This window comes from Cynocephalus volans, chromosome 6, assembly GCF_027409185.1.
Source record: "Cynocephalus volans isolate mCynVol1 chromosome 6, mCynVol1.pri, whole genome shotgun sequence".
Classification (NCBI taxonomy): Eukaryota; Metazoa; Chordata; class Mammalia; order Dermoptera; family Cynocephalidae; genus Cynocephalus; species Cynocephalus volans.
The window spans coordinates 159,060,569-159,079,705 of NC_084465.1; the positions used below are offsets into that span (position 1 = coordinate 159,060,569).

Consider the following 19,137-nt stretch of genomic DNA (forward strand, 5'->3'; position numbering starts at 1 on the left):
ATTTAAAAACTTAAGTCTACACAAAAACCTACACAAGAATGTTTATAACAGCTTTATTTATAACTGCCAAAAATTGGAAACACCAAGATGTCCTTCAATGGGTGAACAGATAAACTGTGGTACATCCAGACAGTGGAATATTATTGTGATTTTTTAAAAAAAAGAGCTATCAGCCACAAAAAGACATGGATGATTCTTAAATGCATATTGCTAAACGAAAGAAGCCAATCTGAAAAGTCTACTTACTGTATGATTCCAATTATGTGACATTCTGAAAAAGGCAAAACTACAGAGATGGTAAAAAGATTAGTGGTTGCCAGAGGTTCGTGGGGGTTAGTGTTTGAATAGGTGAAGCACAAGGAAGTGAAACAATTCTGTATGATACTATAATGGTAGATAAACGACACTACGTATTTGTCAAAACTCAGATAACTTCACAGAACAAAGAGTGGACGTATGTAAATTTTTTAAAAAATCATTTAGGAGATCAGGGAATACCAAGATGGAATGCAGAACACAGCAAAACTAACTGTATTACAAATGTATGAAACAACCTCACTGAAGCGGATGGGGGAAGAAGGTGCTAATTTAAGTAATTCTGGAAATAAGTAGAGTTTGCAAGACTAAAAGCAAAAACTACACAAAAGCATTATACTCTAGCTGATAAAGTTGTGTCTCACGGGGGTACAGGTTAACAATTCTCTTACTGCAGTACATGTGGACTGGAACGGAACAATTAAGTTGCTGTGTGGTAGGCAGTGGGAGCCAGGTGTCTCCCTGTTGGAGTGGGAGGTTACAGAAAAGCAAGGGAGGTGGTGAGATCCATATGGTGATGGATTAGAGTTGGACACATTTGTATGAACTCATGGTTAGCTAAATATACAAACAGATGGCTACATACAGGAATATGTTAAAGAATGTGTATAGACACAGGTTAGTATGCATACGTATATCTCCTTGCTCTGTAACTAAAAGAGTCTAGAATCAAAGACAGCCCAGTAGAAATGAGCACACCTAGCAACCCAATCTTGATTTCTAATACGTTTCTCAATTAAAGGGAGGAATGGCTGATTCTGGAATGGGGACAGGAAATATAGAAGATGAGCCTGAATCATCTTATAGAGCCAGAAAGTAAGGAAGTACTAAGAAAAAAAAGAAAAGGAAAACAAGCCACAATGATAAGGTCATGTCACAGGGGCATAAGAGCCTTCTGAAAGAGCTCTCAATAACCAATTTAAGCAACAATATAAAGTAGTATTGGATTATAACCCAATGAGTAAAATAAACTTCCATGAGTTTGTACTGATATAATAAACAAAGCAAGGGAGGGAGGGAGAAATAAACACCATGCTTAAAATTTCAAATAATTTATGTAGGTACTCCACCCTCAAGGAGGTGGAGCAAACTCCCTACTCCTAAGTGTGGGCTGCATACAGTGACTTGCTTCCAAAGGAGGGGAAAAAGTAACTTTAGAGTAGAGACACCTCACAGACACCGTCTCAGCCAGGGGATCAAGGTCAAGAGCAGTAGTGATGAGTCATGTTTACAATGTGTGCCCTTGACATACACTGAGATGGGCACTCACTTCTGTGGTCTTCCTCCTCAATCTAATCATGAAAAAAACATCAGACTAATTCCAACTGAGGGACATTCTACAAAACACTTAACTAATCTTCCTTAAAACTGTCACGGTCATCAAAAACAAGGAAAGTCTGAGAAACCGCCACAGCAAGAGGAGCCTAAGGAGACGTGTCAAATAAATGTAATGTGATACATAGGATGGGACCTTGGGACAGAAAAAGGACATTAGGTAAAAATTTAATAATAATTACATGATACTGGTTCATCAATTGTAACAAATGTACCATACTAATGCATGATGTTACCAATAGGGCAACTGAGTGTGGGGTATACAGGAACTCTCTGTTCTATCTTTGCAATTTTTCCATAAATTTAAAACTGCTCTAAAGTAGTTTATTTTTTAAAGTTAATGATAAAAAGACAGCACAGTTTTATACGTGTTAAATGGCTTAAAAACACATAAATGCTACAACGCACATGACACTTTACCTTAACAAAGCACTGAGGCTTGCTAGTGGATGTGGTGTTGCAGGCTGCAGCTGGCAACTGCTGTGAGGTGGTGGAGGTGGTTTTCTGACAAAGAGGAAACCGATCTTCCTCAAAAAAAGGGGCTGGCATCCCTGAATGACAGGGGAGGCCCAGCAGGAACCCCACATGGACCTGGGCCAGGGCTCTAATCAGTTAGATGCTCAGGCTCAAGGGAAGGACAGTGACTACCTGATTATGTTCTCAGACTGTAGTGACAGGGATCATCATTAATCCACTGTGGCTCAGGCAGGTACAGTGGCTCACCCAGGGCCACACAGCTCCCAAGGGCCCAGGCAGGGTCCAAATTCCCCCTGTGGAGTCAAGTCCCCAGGCCCTACAGGAGGAGATGGCACAAGGACTCAACATGGGAGTTTTGGACATTTTTACAAGTTCAAGAGCCCTTTAGGATTCTTCATGACTCCTGCCCTACGTTGCGTAGGTGGGAAAGGGAAGGCTCAGGATGGGGGGAGTTGCCCAGCAGTTAGTGACAAGAGTGAGACCATACAGTCAACATGTTTAAATGCCTGGAACTGCCTCTCCCAGAGTGTCAGACCCTGGGGACAGGGCCACTTATCAGTGCCTCAAGGATTTGCAAGACCTCGGCTTCCACCCCAGCCAGGTTTCTTCATGCAGATCACTGCTCCCTGGCCCCCCAAAAGGCCCTCGGGTGTCCCAGAGCTTCCAGCCCACAGCAAACCACTGTTTAAGAAATGGACACAATGAATGGAACTCTCTTTTCAAGAAACGCATGCAATGAAATTCTTTCATTTAAAGAATCCTCCACATGCTTTAAATGAAACTAGGACTTTGCCTGCTGAAAGCAAACGCTCAAGACTGGGCCTCACTCCCAGTAATTCTGTAGAAGACGCAGAACTGTGGACCTTGAAGAGAGTCCTCCCTAATCCCTCTATCCCCCCTGCTTCCTCCAGCAGCTCAGGCACTGAGAACAGGGGCGGAGGCAAGTCCAGAAGGTGGTGAGCAAGGGAGCTTCCCAGAGAGAAGCATCCAAGCTTGAAGGGCAGGTGGGACTTCCAGAAAAAAGGGTGAGCGTGAGCACAGGAAGAGGTAGGATGGCCCCTGCATGCAGGTGAAGGAGGAAGGTGCAGAACAAGGGCCACAAGGTTGAGCCAGGCTGTGCAGGCCCAGGCATGATGCTCAGGGAGGCCCCGGGAAGTGGCAATTGGAGCCACTTGAGACTGAGCAGGGACAAGGACGGGGTCAGGAGAGGATGCAGGTGCAGCAGTGAGGACACAGAGGCCTGAGTGGGGTGGGAGGAAACAGGACAAGGCTCAGTCCACAGGACATTTATGAAAAACTTGCTGGGCACTAGGCCCAGCCTGAAACCCACTTCTACTCATACATGCCTCACAGACAAGGACGTTAGTTCTCCAGAGCTCGGCACCATTTGAGATGGCACAGCAAGGCAGCGAGAGTGTCCAGACCTGCTCTTGGAGGCCAAGCTCAGGTGGAGCCAAGACTGTTCTCAGACCTCCCCCCTCACCATCCCCTGACCACGAGGACCACATGGACACCCAGACTCCTCTCACCCACCTACGGTCCCTGCCTGTGCCCTGCAGCCAGGAGCTGCCACCCCAGCACACCAGTTTCCTTAAAGCTGCAACGAGGACACAGAGCAAGATGTCTCCTGGCTACTCAGGACCAGGAACACCATGTGGCTGGACCAAAGTTCACCTAATTCTCTTCCTCACCATGCCAGGGAAGGGAACAGAGAGGGCACAGTGGAACTTGGGAAAAATGTGGTCCTCCTTGAGTCAGGCTAAAAAAATCACCAGCAAAATGGGTCAGGGGGTACCCTTCCCACCCTTGGCCCCAGCCAACACCCATGCCATGGTGTCAGCAGGGCACAGACACCCCCCAACCCCAGTGAGAAAGGCAGCAGGGCCAGCACTGACTCCACTCCCCCATCACAGGACCCTCCTCAGCTCTGATCATAAGCCCGCTCACTTGGGACCAGCCAGCTTCCTTCCCACAAGGGTTGTAATATCTATAAATGACAGGCAGGAGTGCAAGCAACTCCCTTTGCAGCATAATCTGTTAGTAACTAAGCTCACTTTGGTTCAAGAGATAAACTTCTAAAAGATTAAGGTGTTCACCTCTCTACAGGAGGAAAAAAACTTCACAAATATTGTCCCCTTATATCTTGATATTTTAAATAAAGAGTTTATATTTTCAACTGTGACACTAGCCAAAGTTAAATAGGTTAACAAGAGCCTGTGCTGGCATGGGTGAGGAGCAGGCACGCTGTTGATGGGAAGGGGGGTGCACTGGAGCAAACTTTTTGGCAACATCTACTGAAACTGAAGCAGATTCCTCAAGACTCTTCTAGGGACTCAGAGCAGAACTCTCTTACCTCACCTTGAAAAGGGGAAACGGAAGCTCAGAAAAGAGGGGCAATTTGCCCTAGGCCATGTTGCCAGTATGTGAGGGAGCCTGGAGGTGACAATAAAACCAAGCAAGCAGACGCCTAAAGAGCACCTACAGAAACATACGTCCTCTTCCAGATTCTGCTAAGGACTTGCCCTCCAGATACATGCCGCAAAACTGAGCCAAGTTTCTTCATTGTGCCAAAATGTTTGTGTCATAATAGCAAAGAGCTGACAAATGAAAGGCCCCAAAGTGGGCACGAGTTAGGTCAGTGACAGCCCTTCTCACAGTGTGCGGCTGAATGCAAGCTGTGAACATAGAAGGCAATAGAGGGGGCTGGGAGCCCTGGGAGGGGCTCACAACTCATTCGGTGGGAGAGGGAGGGCTGCCTTTCCGTGTGTGCTGTCCCTAGGGAGGGTGGGAGCCATGGAGAGGGTGAGCTCCATCACAGGAGACCAGAAATGGTGCTGAGGGCACTCCTACCCCATATTCCCACAGCTCCTGGCCTCCTCCTGTCACACCCCCCACCCCCAAGATGGGGGACCTTAAAGGAGAGGCCACATTTCACCCCTCTTGTAGATCCAGTTCCAGTGGAGCCTGGCTGGGAGAAGGTGCCAATACCTGCTGACAGACAACAGACTCAAGGTCCTGAGGACGGGGTGGGAGGACTCAGCCGTTTACAGGTGCTAACCAAGCACCTGCTCTGCCCAGGCACTGATTTAGCACCTGCTTGGATTAATCCATTCTCTCCTCTCCACTGTCAGGGAGGGAGGTCTCCAGAGGGAGGCAATATAGATTCCAAATGGTCCAGGCACCTGTCCAATCGTGGCTGGGAGCATAGGTGCCAGGAGGTGAACCCTGACAGAGTCAGGTAGGGAAGGGGGCACGCTGTCCGATAAACCGATAGGCTACACATCTGACCCTACACCAGGCCTTTCCAAACATACGATCCTCAGAACAACCCCTCCTGGTGAAGCAATGCTGCATCCACATTTTGCAGAGCGGGAAGCTAAGGTTCTGGAGGGCCCCTGCCCACAACCACATCGCTAGCAAGGGGCAGAGCGTGAGTCCAAACACAGTGTATCCACCCAGAAATCAACTTCTCCTTCCCCAACCTTCACAATAGGGCTAGGGAGTCAGGGATAGGTGGGAGAAAAATTGGTATCTAAACCATGCCAGGAGAAGGACTGCCCAAGTCTCCCGCTGCCCCGCCCCTGGAGGCTTTTCGTCAGTCTGGGAGGCTAACCTCCTCTCCCAACAGAGAGAATAACATGGGCCACCGAGGTCTCCCTCCAGGAGGATCACAGACCGCCGCAGCTAGAGAATGGGACCGAGAAGGAGGGCAGGACAGGAAGCGGGCGAAGGAAGCCATGCATCCCAGCCGGTGGGAGAGCAACCACGGCGATGCGGGCAGAGCGCTGGGCCTGGGAAGGGGACACTGGGGGACCCCGGCCGGCAACAGTCACGTGCAACCCTGAAACTCGGCTCCTTCAGGCCTCTGCCATGCCCTTCCCCGGCCTCAGGACATTCACGGAAGAAGCTGAAACGCACCGAAAGCAGGCTGCATCCAGAGAGGGGAAGTGATTGCTTGAAGGTGACAGAGCAGAGACACAGGTTCAGGCTCGGCCTTTCTCAGCGGATCGCCCGCGTGCGTGGCTTCAGCTCTCGGTTCAGCATCTGCCCCCCCAACTTACCTCCAAAGACACACCCCGGGCAACAACAACCGCAGAAAATCAGCTCTTCAGAAGCCCAGCCCCGCGCGTGCGTCCGACACAGGAGCAGGCAGGCTGGCGAGGGAGGTCGCAGCGCGCTCGGCCCCCCGCAGCAGCAGCCGGGGCCGGACCATTACCGCATTCTGCTCGCGCCCCCTGGCTCTCAGCCTGCGTCCCGCGTCCCCACGGCTCCACCCCTGGCATCTACTAGCCAGGCAGGATGACCTTGGTAGCCCCCCCCGTGCCAGGGACGCCGCCCACAGGCCCAGACGCGGGACGGGGGTAGCGAAGAGCGGACAGCTTACCTCCTTCAGCTGCTCCATCTCGCTGCGGATGGCCTCATAATCCACCTCGAGCTCCTCAAACTGCAGCTTGAGCTGGTGCTTTTCCTCGAGCACCGCCAACCCGTACTCGGCCGCCTGGATCTTCTCGCGCGTGGTCTCGGCCAGCTCGTGAGACAGCCGCTTCACCTCGGCGCGCAGCCACTCGGGCTGCGCCTCCATCACCAACCGCGCATACTCCTCCTCCTCCGACGGCGCCGACATGGTGGCCGCGCGCCGGGCCGGCTCCCACCGGGGTCCCGCAAGTCGGGCCCTCAGCCGCCGCCGCCGCCGCCGCCGCCGCCGCCGCCACCGCCCAGCCCCGACGGCCGCCCGCGCCGCCGCACCACTCCTCCCCGCCGGGCGCGGAGCAAGCTGGGGGCTGCAGTCCCGCCCGCGCGCCGACTACATGGCCCGTCGTGCCCCGCGCCCGCCCGGCCCCGGCCGTGATTGGCCCGCGCCCTGCGCGGTGGAAACGCCCTCAAACCTATCGCCTCCACCGCCGCCGCCGCCGGGGGATTGTGGGGGATGTGGTTCCGCTCCCGGGCCGACTTAAGGCCCGTCGTACCCCGCGCCCACCCGGCCCGGCCGTGATTGGCTCTCGCCGCTGACGTCACAGCCGGATGTGCGGGTGCCTTCCGGTGCCTTGGACAGCGAGCCGAGCGTGGACATAGGGCTTTCTCTCAGGCTCAGCGTCCGGGAGTTGCTCCAGCCCCACGCGCCGCGGTCCCTGTGCCTGCCGCAGCCGGGCCCGGCAAGGCGCGGCGAGGCGGGCTCGCGGGTGTCGGGAGAGCCCCCGGGAGGCCGGCCTTCGGGCGCGGCGCGGGGCTGGGTTTCCGAGCGTCGGACGAGCGAGGCTGACGCACCCAGGGCCCCGTCCTAAGCGTCTGGTCTGCTCACGGCTTGTGATTGATGCACGCAGGCGGCGCGAGGCATGCTCGGTGCAGACGTCTGCGGAGGAGACTGACTTCGGGAGGCCCCGAGAGGACGGCGGGTTAGCAAAGGGCGCTCAGGCGTCACAGGGAACTTTGGCCCAGCCACTGCATGGTCTTGTGACTCCTTAGTCCTTCAGGGTGTACTTCTGGGAATAAAGACGCGTCCATAAACAGTGTCATAAATGTGTTTAAAGTAGGTGCTGGCGTCCGCCCCCATTTTTAGGCCTGACCTCGGTTATTGGAAACCCAGTCGTACCCATCATTTTCTGTCTAGTTAAAACTTCCCCTCCCCGTGTGGTGTTTTGCGATGTAACCCGCTTGTGACTCGTCTCACTGACCGAGAACCCAACACGCCCCACAGCTGCCGATTATGATAGAACCAGAGTCATGTAAGTAAGTTCCTCCTTACCTCGTGTTTTTAAAAACTAGCCAATCCACAACACCGAAGGGAAAACCTAAGAAGACTCCTGTGGACTTCAGTAAAGGCCACGGGTCCCCTCTCTCTCATCCCTCCCCACGCCCATCCTCATTGTCCCTCCACCCGCTGGTCAGCCTCCCTTTGGCGCCCCTAACTTCTCTGAGACCTGTAAGAAGTTTCTTGTTTCATACATTTTCGTATCACTTCCTCGTGTCTCACCTGACACACACACCTGAACCTAACTACTCCCTTCACCCCCCCACCCCGCCCCCGTCATGGCTCTCCTGGAGACTGGCTGTCTTGGCCTATGGCCAGAGATCTCAATACCAAACTTAAAAGAAAACAAATAGAGATCCCAACACACAGGGCACTGATACTGTTATCCAATGCACAGTCCACATCTCAATTGCATCATTGCATCACAGTCCATCTCCCAACTCTCTTGGTTTTCTGCTCCAGGATGCAGTTGCATTCAGTTGTCAGGTTTCCTTAGTTTCCTTCAATCTGACCTTTCTGAGGAGTGCAGGACAGTCATGTGCCCACTGATGTATCCTCGTGGGTAGATTAGGTTATGCATTTTTTGGCAGCGCTATAACTAAGGTGTTCTGAGTTCTCAGTGCACCCGCAGAAGGTACTAGATGTTGACTGAGATCCCTCTTCTGTTGGGTGTTTCCTTTGTAATTAGTGTCATAGCAGAAGACACTTTGGGACCATGTAAATATCTTGTCACTTCTCAAACTCTGTCCCACTAGTTTTAGCATTAATTGATAAGTCTTGCCTGAATGAATTATTGCCATACGAGCTGCTTTTCTGTTTCCGTCAGTCCTCCATTTTTGAGTTGTTCTAATTCATTAGCAGTGTGGATCTATGGATTCTTATTTTACTCGGTGGGTTACAATTCATTACTCTTTTTACTTACTTTGATACTCAAATGGTAGCAGCTTTGGCCAGTGGGAGCTCCTCTACACTTGTTCCACGTCCTTATAAAATGTCATAATTTTTGAGCACTTCCTCGCTTTCTGGTGCAAGTTGTGCCAGTATCATCTTGTACTCTCCATATCCTAGACCTGGAATCAGCCATTTCCCCAAGGAGCCCTGATTCCATTTAGTGGTTTAACGTTTTATTTGTATGAGGAGAACGTGTTATATTTTGGCTTGTGAAATTAAAAAATAATTAGTAAGGAGTTCAGCAATAGCAGGAGTGGGATGACTAACTAGCCTGGTTTGCCTAGGACTGTTCTGGTTCTAGCACTGAAAGTCCACATATCAGAAAACCCTCAGGCCTGTTCAAACTGTTCACGCTAAGTGGGAGAGATCCTAGGGAAACGGAGAAGGAACAAGCTTTGTTAACTGATGCTCGGCAAAGACTTGCCTGAGGTCACACACCCTTAGGCAAAGGCTGGCCTAAATGGAAATCTCTCCACCCCCACCTTACACCGTCTGAGGAGGGAGAGGGAAAGGCCATAGGAATCTGGTGCAAAGAGTTTGGAACTTGGGGACAGGGTGGTGGTAGAAGAGGGAACAGGAAAGTTCTCAGGCACATTGAGTTACAGACAGGAACTCTCCTAAGCTCTCCTTGGTGCTAGGACAGAGGGTTTTTCATTACCATTGTGGGCTTCCTTCCCACAGGAGGGACAGCTCTGGCTGTGAAGGTTAGAGCTGTTGGGGCTGGCCCATGGCTCACTTGGGAGAGTGCTGTACTGATAACACCAAGGCCACGAGTTTGGATCCCTATATAGGGATGGCCGGTCAGCTCACTTGGGAGAGCATGGTGCTGACAACACCAAGTCAAGGGTTAAGATCCCCTTACCGATCATGTTTAATATTAAAAAAAAAAAAAATGTTAGAGCTGTGAGGGAGGAGACTGGGAGCCACTAGGTGTGATAGGTGGGGGAAGGGAAATCAGGAAAGGCTTTGCTAAGGAAGTGACACCTGAGGGAGATCCAGGGGATGCCCAGGAATTGGCTAGGCCAAAGCTGTGGGAATAGGGGACCTATAAAAATAAGAGAAGCAGGGCAGTCTTGGCAGCAGACAATGGCCCACCCCTTGTTGAGCTCCAGCTGGACCCCCAACATTGCGAAGTACTCGATGGTGGGGATTATGCCATCTGATAGACAAATGAGGAAACAGGCTCAGAGCCAAATCCTTGGTATTACCCTTGGCTTCCCACCCCCTCACCCATTCAACCTGTCAGCAAAAGCTGTCCGCTCTGCTTCAGGACACCCGGCCTACCACCCCTCCCTGACCCAAGCCCCATTGCCTCTGCCTGGACTGTTGCAATCACCTCTTCACAGCCTTTTCTACCTCTCCTTCCCAGTCTGCTTTCTTGTGGCAGCTGAGGGGTCCCTTAGATCCAAGTCAGGTCACATCCCCTGTCTACTCAAGACCCTACCAGAGTCAAGGCCAAATTAATGAAGCCACCTTCAACACCCTGCACACTTGAGAGTGACCTCTGCCTGACCTCTTCCCTCCCCTCTCCCCTCGTACCTCCCTTCTGGCTGTTGGCTCTCCTTACTGGCTTTATTTCCCTTTGTTGCACACTGTGTGTTTTCTGTGTTTACCTTCACACTGTTTGTGTCTCCCTAGAACATCAGCTCCAGGAGGACAGGGACCTTGGCCAGGCCTAGAGAGTCTCCTGGTTCACTTCAGGGGCTCCAGCCCAGGCCCTGCAGGGGTCAGGGCTCAGCCAATGGCAGACCAGGACGGCCTCACCTTGCACCACTCCCTGGACCATGTCTCTTCTGACAGGAAGGCAGGGAAAACACAGGAGAAAGGAGGTAGCCTTGGCAGAGGTGGGAGGAACAGGGAGCGATACCAGGGGGATACCAGGGAACTTGTATCCATCTGGAATAACTGAACTGCTCAGCTAGGGGCCTAGGAACAAAGGTAAGGGATGTCCTCCCAGCCAACCTGCTCTGCCTTGGAAAACAAAGGCTCCTAGGGTCCCAGGCAAAGGCATGCCCCAATGTACATATAGAAACTCTTGACAACTTGTCTTGTAAGGAACTATCTGTCCAGTCATTACTTGGCCACTGTGATGGTTAGCTTCGTGTGTCAATTTGGCTAGGTTATAGTACCCAGTTACTCAGTCAAACACTAATTTAGGTATTGCTCTCATGGTACTGTATAGATATGGTTAATATCTACAATCAGTTGACATTAAGTAAAGAAGATTATTTTCCATAATGTAGGTGGGTCTCATTCAATAAGTTGAAAGGTCTTAAAAGCAAAACGTGTTTCCCTGCAGCAGAAGAAATTCTGCTGTAAGACTGTAGCATCAGCTCCTGCCCAGCAGTTTCCAGCTGCCAGCCTGTACTACAGAATTCAAACTTGCTGGCTTGCACAGTAGGATAAGCCAATTATGTGGAATAAATATCTTTATCTATCCATCTCCTTATCTATCTACCTACCCACCCATCCTACTGGTTCTGTTTCTCTGGAGAACCCTGAGTAATAGATATTTTGATACCAAGAGTGGTTCTATTTTTGGAGGTGGGGCACCTGGCTGGTACAGGGATCCAAACCCGTGACCTTGGTGACGGCATTACACTCCCAGGTGAGCTAACCAGCCAGCCCCCAAGAGTGGTTCTAGACAAACAGAATCTTAAGGATGAGTTTTCTGAATTGGTTCTAGGGTTGCTGGAATTGGTTCTCTAATCTGGTTATATTTAAAGACACTAATGACTCTATTTCCAGTAGTAAAGACAGCACTGATATCTATGGCATGATCTGGCAATAGAGATACACAAAATATCATCACTGGATACTTCTGATCAAATACTTATAAGAGGCAAGGTTCTGTGTGACCATGTATTTGATACCTTAGAACATTTGTTCAAACTAACTGCTATGGTTTGAATGTGTCCCCCAAAGTTTGGAAACTTGATCGCCAATGTGCTGGTGTTGGGAGATGGGGCCTAATAAAAGGTGATTAGGCCATGAGGGCAGAATGAATAGATTAATATCATTATCATGGGAGTGGGTTCATTATAAAAGAAGGAGTTCAGCCCCTTTCTATTCTCTTGCCCTTTCACCTTCCACCATGGAATGACAGCAAGAAGGCCCTGGCAAGATGCTAGCCCCTCAATCTTGGACTTTCCAGTCTTCAGAACCATGAGCCAATACATTCCATTCATTATAAATTACCCAGTCTCAGGTATTCTGTCATAGCAGCACAAAACAGACTAAGACACTAAAAAATATAATGAGATTGGCTGCTTGCTCTTAACTACATGAGAGAAAGTAGAGAAAGAAAAGGGTGAGCTCAGGGATTTGAATTCCCAGCTCAAGCTCTGCATATATGATCTGAAAGAAACCCTTATGTCCTGCAGCCACAGAGATGAGACTACTGAAGATCAAACCCAGAGTCTCATTCCCAACTCCACAGGGTGTCTAACGGTAAAGTGAAAGCATTGATGGGGAAGGAATGGGATCCTAAAGATTTAGATGGGGACATATGAGAAGATTCTGATGAAGCTGGGAATATTACATTTCTAGATACTGATGAGTTTTCTTTGCCACTTAAATTTTTATTCTGCAACAGATGAAAAATAAAATATTAAATAATTTGAGAAGACCTCAATGTGAATAACAAAGTTAAGACAAGTCTAAATAGACTTACTTATTTGGATTCTTGCTTTTTCCTCACAGATTTATTGGGATGTAAATGACACACAACGAACCACACACATTTAAGGTGTACAATTTGAAGAGTATTGGTGTATGTTTACACCTATGGCACTATCCCCACAATCAAAAAAATGACCTCAGAATTTTTCTCATGCACCTTGACAATTCCTCCCTCCTGACCCCCTTCGCTACCTAACCCTGGCCCCAGGCAACCACCCCTCTGCTTTCTGTCACTACAGATTAGGTTGCATCTTCTAGAATTTTATGTAAATGGAATAATACAATAGGTGATTTTTTTTACTCAGCATAATTATTTTGAGATTAATCCATTTTTTTATATATCAATAGTTCATTCCTTTCTAATGTTGAGTAGTATTACATTCTGTAGATATGACAAAATTCATTTATCTATTTACCTATTTATCTATTAATGGTCATTTGGGTTCTTTTCAGGTTTTAGCTATTACAAGTAAAACTTCTATAAATATTCCAGTAAAAGTCTTTGTGTGTAGATATGTGCTTTTTTTTCTCTCTCAAGATTCACCTAGGAGTGGATTTGTTGGCTCATAAGACAGGTATATGTGTAACTTTTTAATAAACTAACAAACTGGTTTTCAAGGTGGTTGTCCCATTTTACGTTTTTTAAAAATTAATAAATTTTTATTTTAGAATCATTTTAGATTTATAGAAAAGTTGTGAAAATAGTACAGTTTCCATGTACCCCTCATCCTGTTCATTCTCATGTTAACATCTTATATCACCATTGTACATTTGTCAAAACCAAGAAATTGACATTGCTACATTATTATTAACTAAACTCAAGACTTCATTTGGATTTGCCTGGTGTGTACAGAAGAATAGACCTTGCCCAAAGAGAGACACCTTCGCCTTTGGCTCCTGGGAGCAATCCCTAGGCCCTTGGAGTGTCATACCTGGTAGGAATATCTTTGTTTACTTGGGGAGGGACTGTGGGTCACACTGGATAGTCTAATAATGGGCTTTTGGAGGGGCTGGAGACTGAGATCACCATATGGGCAGTCAACCAGTCAATCACGCATACATGATGGGGCCCCAATAGAAACTCTGGACACCAAAGCTCAGGCAAGCTGCCCTGACTGGAAATAGTCTGTGTGTATTGTCACACATTGACACTAGGAGAGTAACTCTGTCCTGACTCCACAGGGAGAGGACAACTGGAAACTCTACATTTGTAACCTCCTAGACTCTGCTCCATGCATCTCTTCCTTGGACTGATTCTAATCTGCATCTTTTCACTGTAATAAAACATAACTGTGATTATAACAACTTTCAGTGAATTCTGCGAGTCCTCATACAAAACTACTGATAGTGAGGATGCTTTGGGGTACCCTGCAAACTTGTAATTGGTGTCAGGAATGAGCGTGGTCTTTCATGAACTGTGCTTCCTCTAACTTCACAGTTGGCTAAACTCTTGCGCCTGGTTTTCCCACTAATGTCTTTGCTGTGGTCTGAATGTTTATGTCCTTGTCTACAGCCATACCACCCTGTGTGTGCCCAATCTTGTCTGAATGTTTGTGTCCTCCTAAAGCTCATACACTGAAACTTAACCCCCAAAGTCATGATATTAGGAGGTGGGGCCTTTGAGAGGTGAGTAGGTCATGGGGAAGGAGCCCTCATGAATGACATCAGTGTCCTTATAAAAGAGGCCCAAGGGAGACTCCTCACCCCGCTCCACCATGTGAGAACACAGTGAGAGGGTGTCATCTATGAAGAAGTGGCCCTCCCCAGACTCTAGATCTGCCAATGTCTTGATCTTAGGCTTCCAGCCTCCGGAAGGATAAGAAATAAATTTCTGTTGTTTCTAAGCCACTCAGTTTATGGCATTTTGTTACAGTGGTCCGACTGGACTAAGATAGTCTTCTTTGTTTTCCACAATCCAGTCCAGAATTATCACACCTCGCATTTAGTTGTCAAGCCTCCTCTGGCCTGAGACAATTTCTCTCTTCTTGCTTTCACGAACTTGACAGTTTTTTTTGTTTGTTTTTTAAAGAGAGCTTGACAGTTTTGAGGAGTACTGCTCAGGTCTTTTGCAGAATGTCTCTCGATATGGATTTGTCTGATGTCTTTCTTATTGTTAGACTTGGGTTATGGGTTCTGTGGAAGAATACCAGAAAGGTGAAGTTGGCCAGTCTTTTTAGTTTTAGGCATTCTACTAAATGCATAGTGGTATCTCATTTTGGTTTTAATTTGCACTTTCCTGACTATTAATGATGTTGGGCATCTTTTCTGTGCTTACTTGCAACCATATGCCTTTTCTTTTGAGAAATGGCTGTTTAAAACTTTGCCTATATATTATTTGGTTGTTTGTTTACTTATTATGGCTTTTTGAGAGTTCTGTATATAATGCAGTATATGGGCTGAGAACCTCTTTTTCCTCCTTTTTTGCATATGGATAGTCAATTGTTTCAGTCTTTTGTTAAAAAGATTATCTTTTTCCAGTGGATGGCTTTGGCTTTGTGGAAAACCAATCAGCCATATGTGTATGGATCTATGTCTGTATTCTTGATTCTTTCCCAAGACACCATTACCACTCTGGTATCTTGCTAAATGTTCTATGTACACTTGAAAATAGCACATAGTCTGCTGTTGTTGGGTGGAGTATTTTAACAATGTCAATTAGCTCAAGTTGATAGATAATATTACTCAAGACTTTTATGTCCTTAGGGATTTTTCTACCTGCTCATTCTTTTAGTTGTGGAGAGATGAATGTTGGAATTTCCGATTACTGTTTTAGACTTGTCTGTTTCTTCTTGTAGCTTTTAATCTGGTATCATTTTTTTCTTCCTGATGGACTTTTAAAAATTTTCCATACTACAAGTCTGCTAGTGATAAATTATTTCAGTTTCACTATGTCTGAAAAATTCTTTATTTTGCCTTAGCTTTTAAAATATTTTTGGTGGTTATAGAAATGTAGGTTGACAACCCTACCCTTAGTCCCCTGTACTTTAAAGATGTTGCTGAACTGTCTTTTGGCTTGCATTGTTGCCGAAGAGAAATTTGTCTTTCTTATTTTGCTGTTTGCATATAAAATATCTTTTTCTTCTGGCTGGTTTAAAATTTTTTCTCTTGGCTACCTGGTTAGCTCACTTGTTAGACCACGGTGCTGAAAACACCGAGGTCAAGGGCTTGGGTCCCCAGACTGGTCAGCCACAAAATACATAAAATAAAATAAAATATTTCTCCTTATCACTGGTTTTGAGCAATACGATTATGATGTGACTTGGTGTTGTTTTACTTACTTTTCTTCTTCTTCTTCTTCTTCTTCTTCTTCTTCTTCTTCTTCTTCTTCTTCTTCTTCTTCTTCTTCTTCTTCTTCTTCTTCTTCTTCTTCTTTTCTTCTTCCTCTTCCTCCTCCTCCTCCTCCTCCCCCTCCCCTCCTCCTCCTCCTCCTCCTCCTGCTCCTCTTCCTTCATGTTTGGGGTTAAGTTTCTTGTATCTCTGGGTTTAGAGCAGGGTTTCCCAGCCTCAGCGCTATGGGGCATGAGAGGATCTGTCCTGTGCATTATAGAATGTTAACCAGCATCCCTGGCCTCTACCTATGAGATGATAGTAGTATCCCCCAGTGTGACAACCAAAATTGACTCCAGACATTGCCAAATATTCCCACAGACAGAATATCACCCCCGTTGAGAACCACTGGTTTAGACTTTAATCAGATTTGGAAAATTTGGGGCTATTATTTCTTCAGTAATATTCCCCTTTTCTATCCTCTCCTGGGACTCCAACTATATTTGTATTAGTCTGATGGACTTTGTCCCACAGCTCACTGGTGCTCCATTAATTTTTTTCAGTCTTTTTTCTTTGTGTTTCATTTTGGATAGTTTCTATTGCTATTTATTCAGATTCACCAATCTTTTTCTTCCACATTGTCTAATCTCCTGCTAATCCTATCTGGTGTATTTTTCACCCCAGACATATTTTCATCTCAAATAGTTCAGAATGGGTCTTTTTTTGTATTTCTCAGATCCCTACTAACATGTTCAATCTCTATTGAACATACACAGTACAGTTATAATTATGTCAGTGTCCTCATCAGCTAATTCTAACATCCGTGTCATTTCTGGGTCTATTTTTTTTTTAAATAATTTATTTTATTTATTGAATCAAAATCAATTATACATATTTTGGGGGTTGAACATTGAGATATGTTGATTAAATCAATATTACTAGCATATATATTGTTACAAATCGTAATTATTCTTTATGTCCCTGGTCCAACCTCTCCCCTTCCCCCATTCCCTCCCCCTCCCCCCTCTAATTGCCCTAGATTTCTTCTCTCCTTCTGAAAGAATAAAGGTTACTCTGTTAACTTGTTGCCTAGATGATCTGTCCATTGCTGAGAGGTGTGATCAGGTCCCCCAATATTATCAAAGAGCAGATGCTTCTTCTGTCACTCTGAAATGGGTTTTGTGGAAAGAGACATCCTCTTCTTTGTCTCTGCTGGTGACACTTCTTGTGTGAATGCACTCCAGTGGTTGGGGGACCATCTGCATGGTGGCAGTGGTGTCTAGCCGCTTTTGCAGCAGCCTGTTTATTGTGGTGGCTGTAGTGGGCCACCCACGTGGAGGTGCTGTTTTTGGCATGCTCCTTGGCACTGGCGGTATGTCTGGTTGTGGGATGTGTTTGGTCCCCTTCTCCATGCCTCTGGTCCCTGGGCAGAGCCCAAGCCACTGGCGCCATGTGCCTGGTTGTGGGAGAGGGGTCCAGTCCCCTTCCCCATGTCCCGGGTCCCTGGGCAGGCCCTGAAGCACTAGCGCGGTGTGCCTGGTTGTGGGAGAGAGGACCAATCCTCTGGGTCTATTTTTATTACTTGATTTTTCTTCTCATTAAGGGTCATATTTTCTGTTTCTTTTCAGGCCAGACATTATGGATTTTAGTTGTTGGGTGCTGGCTGTTTTGGGATTCCAATGGACATTATCGAATATTGTTCAGAGATTCAGTTAAACTAATTGGAAACAGTTTGATCTTTCAAACTGTTAAGCTCTTAAGCTATGTTATGTGGAATCAGAGAAACCTTTATTCTAGGGTGAATTTCATCATGCTACTGAGGAAATACCCTTCTGAGTACCCTGTCTGATGCCCAGGAATTACAGGGTTTTCTCCTCTGACTGGTGAGAGCAGAAACTTCCCAGCCTCACGGATCTCTGGTGATTGAACTCTGCTCCTTTCTGGTGGTCCTCTCCCCAGCCTCAGGTGGTTTCCTCACCCTCACGCACTGTTCAGTACTCAGCTGAGGACGCAAAGGGGACTCCCTGGGATTGTTCAGAGCTTCATCTCACTCTCTGTGACTCTCTCCTGTCTGATGCTCTGCCGAGTGATCTCTGACTACTCTGCCTCACCAGAATCCCAGGTCCCTCCTCTCTACCCAGGAGAACCACCAGCGCCCCCTGAAGTCTCCTCCTCACGCTTCACCCTATATGCTGTCTCCACGCCCTGAGCAGCTGCAGGTCTCTCCTCTCCCAGGGATCACAGTCATTCGCCCACTCGAAGGCCCATGTCAGAAAACAATTGTTTCGTAGACTTCATCTGGTTTTATTTTTTATTTGTTTCAGGCAGGATTGCAAATCTGGCCCCTGTTATTGCATCTTAAAAGCAGAAAGCATGCTTTAAACACTTTAATGTTAACTGGAATTTCTTTTCTTTTTTTAATTAAAACATACTTAATTATACATATTTATGGGGTACAAAGTTGACTATCAATACTTGTGTAGAATATATAATAATCAAATCAGGATGATTAGCAAATCTGTCATTATAAAACATAATCATTCTTTGTGCCCATTCACCCATTTCTTGCTTTTATATAGGAGTTTTATCATTCAGGGCTATATTTAAGTCTAATCCATTTTGAGTTGATTTTGGGGTATGGCAGGAAGGTACAGGTCTAGTTTCATTCTTCTACACACACACACACACACACACACACACACACACACACACACACACACACACACACACACACGGTCTTCTTTCTTTCTTAGCTCTCACTTATGAGTGAGGACATGCAGGTTTTCTCTTTCTGTGCCTGGCTTATTTTATTTAATGTAATTTTCTCCAGGCTCATCCATGCTGCTGCAAGTGGTGGAATTTCATTCTTTTTTATGGCTGAGTAGTACTCTATTGTGTGTGTGTGTGTGTGTGTGTGTGTGTGTGTGTGTGTGTGTGTGTGTGTACACACATTTTCCTTATCCAGTTGTCTATCAGTGGACATTTAGATTGGTTCCATAACTTGGCTATTGTAAATACACCTGCGATAAACATGCGCATGCAGGTACCCCTTCGACATGATGATTTCCCATACTTTGGGTGTATATAAGTAGTGGGATTGCTGGATCGTACAGTAGTTCCATCTGTAGTTGTTTGAGGAACCTCCACACAGTTTTCCATAATGGCTGCATTCATTTACAGTCTCACCAACAGTGTAGAAGGATTCCCCTTTCTCCACATTCTTGCCGGCATTTGTTAGTATCTGTCATTTTGGTAATAGCCAGTGTAACTGGGGTGAGATGATATCTCAGTGTGGTTTTGGTTTGCAGTTCCCTGATGCTTAGTGATGCTGAACACGTTTTCGTGTACCTATTGGCCATTTG

General features: G+C 47.0%; 1 protein-coding gene across 2 annotated transcripts in view; it reads right to left on the reverse strand.

Annotated features, from left to right (window-relative positions):
* The window catches only part of BICD2 (BICD cargo adaptor 2), a 45,127-nt gene extending 38,321 nt beyond the window's left edge, over positions 1 to 6,806 (reverse strand). For both annotated transcript variants that reach the window (XM_063098900.1, XM_063098899.1), the window contains exon 1: positions 6,512 to 6,806. In XM_063098900.1, the coding sequence (XP_062954970.1) occupies positions 6,512 to 6,751 (240 nt within the window). In that variant the 5' untranslated portion in view covers positions 6,752 to 6,806. The remainder of the gene's footprint in view (positions 1 to 6,511) is intronic.
* Between the last annotated feature and the right edge of the window lie 12,331 nt (positions 6,807 to 19,137).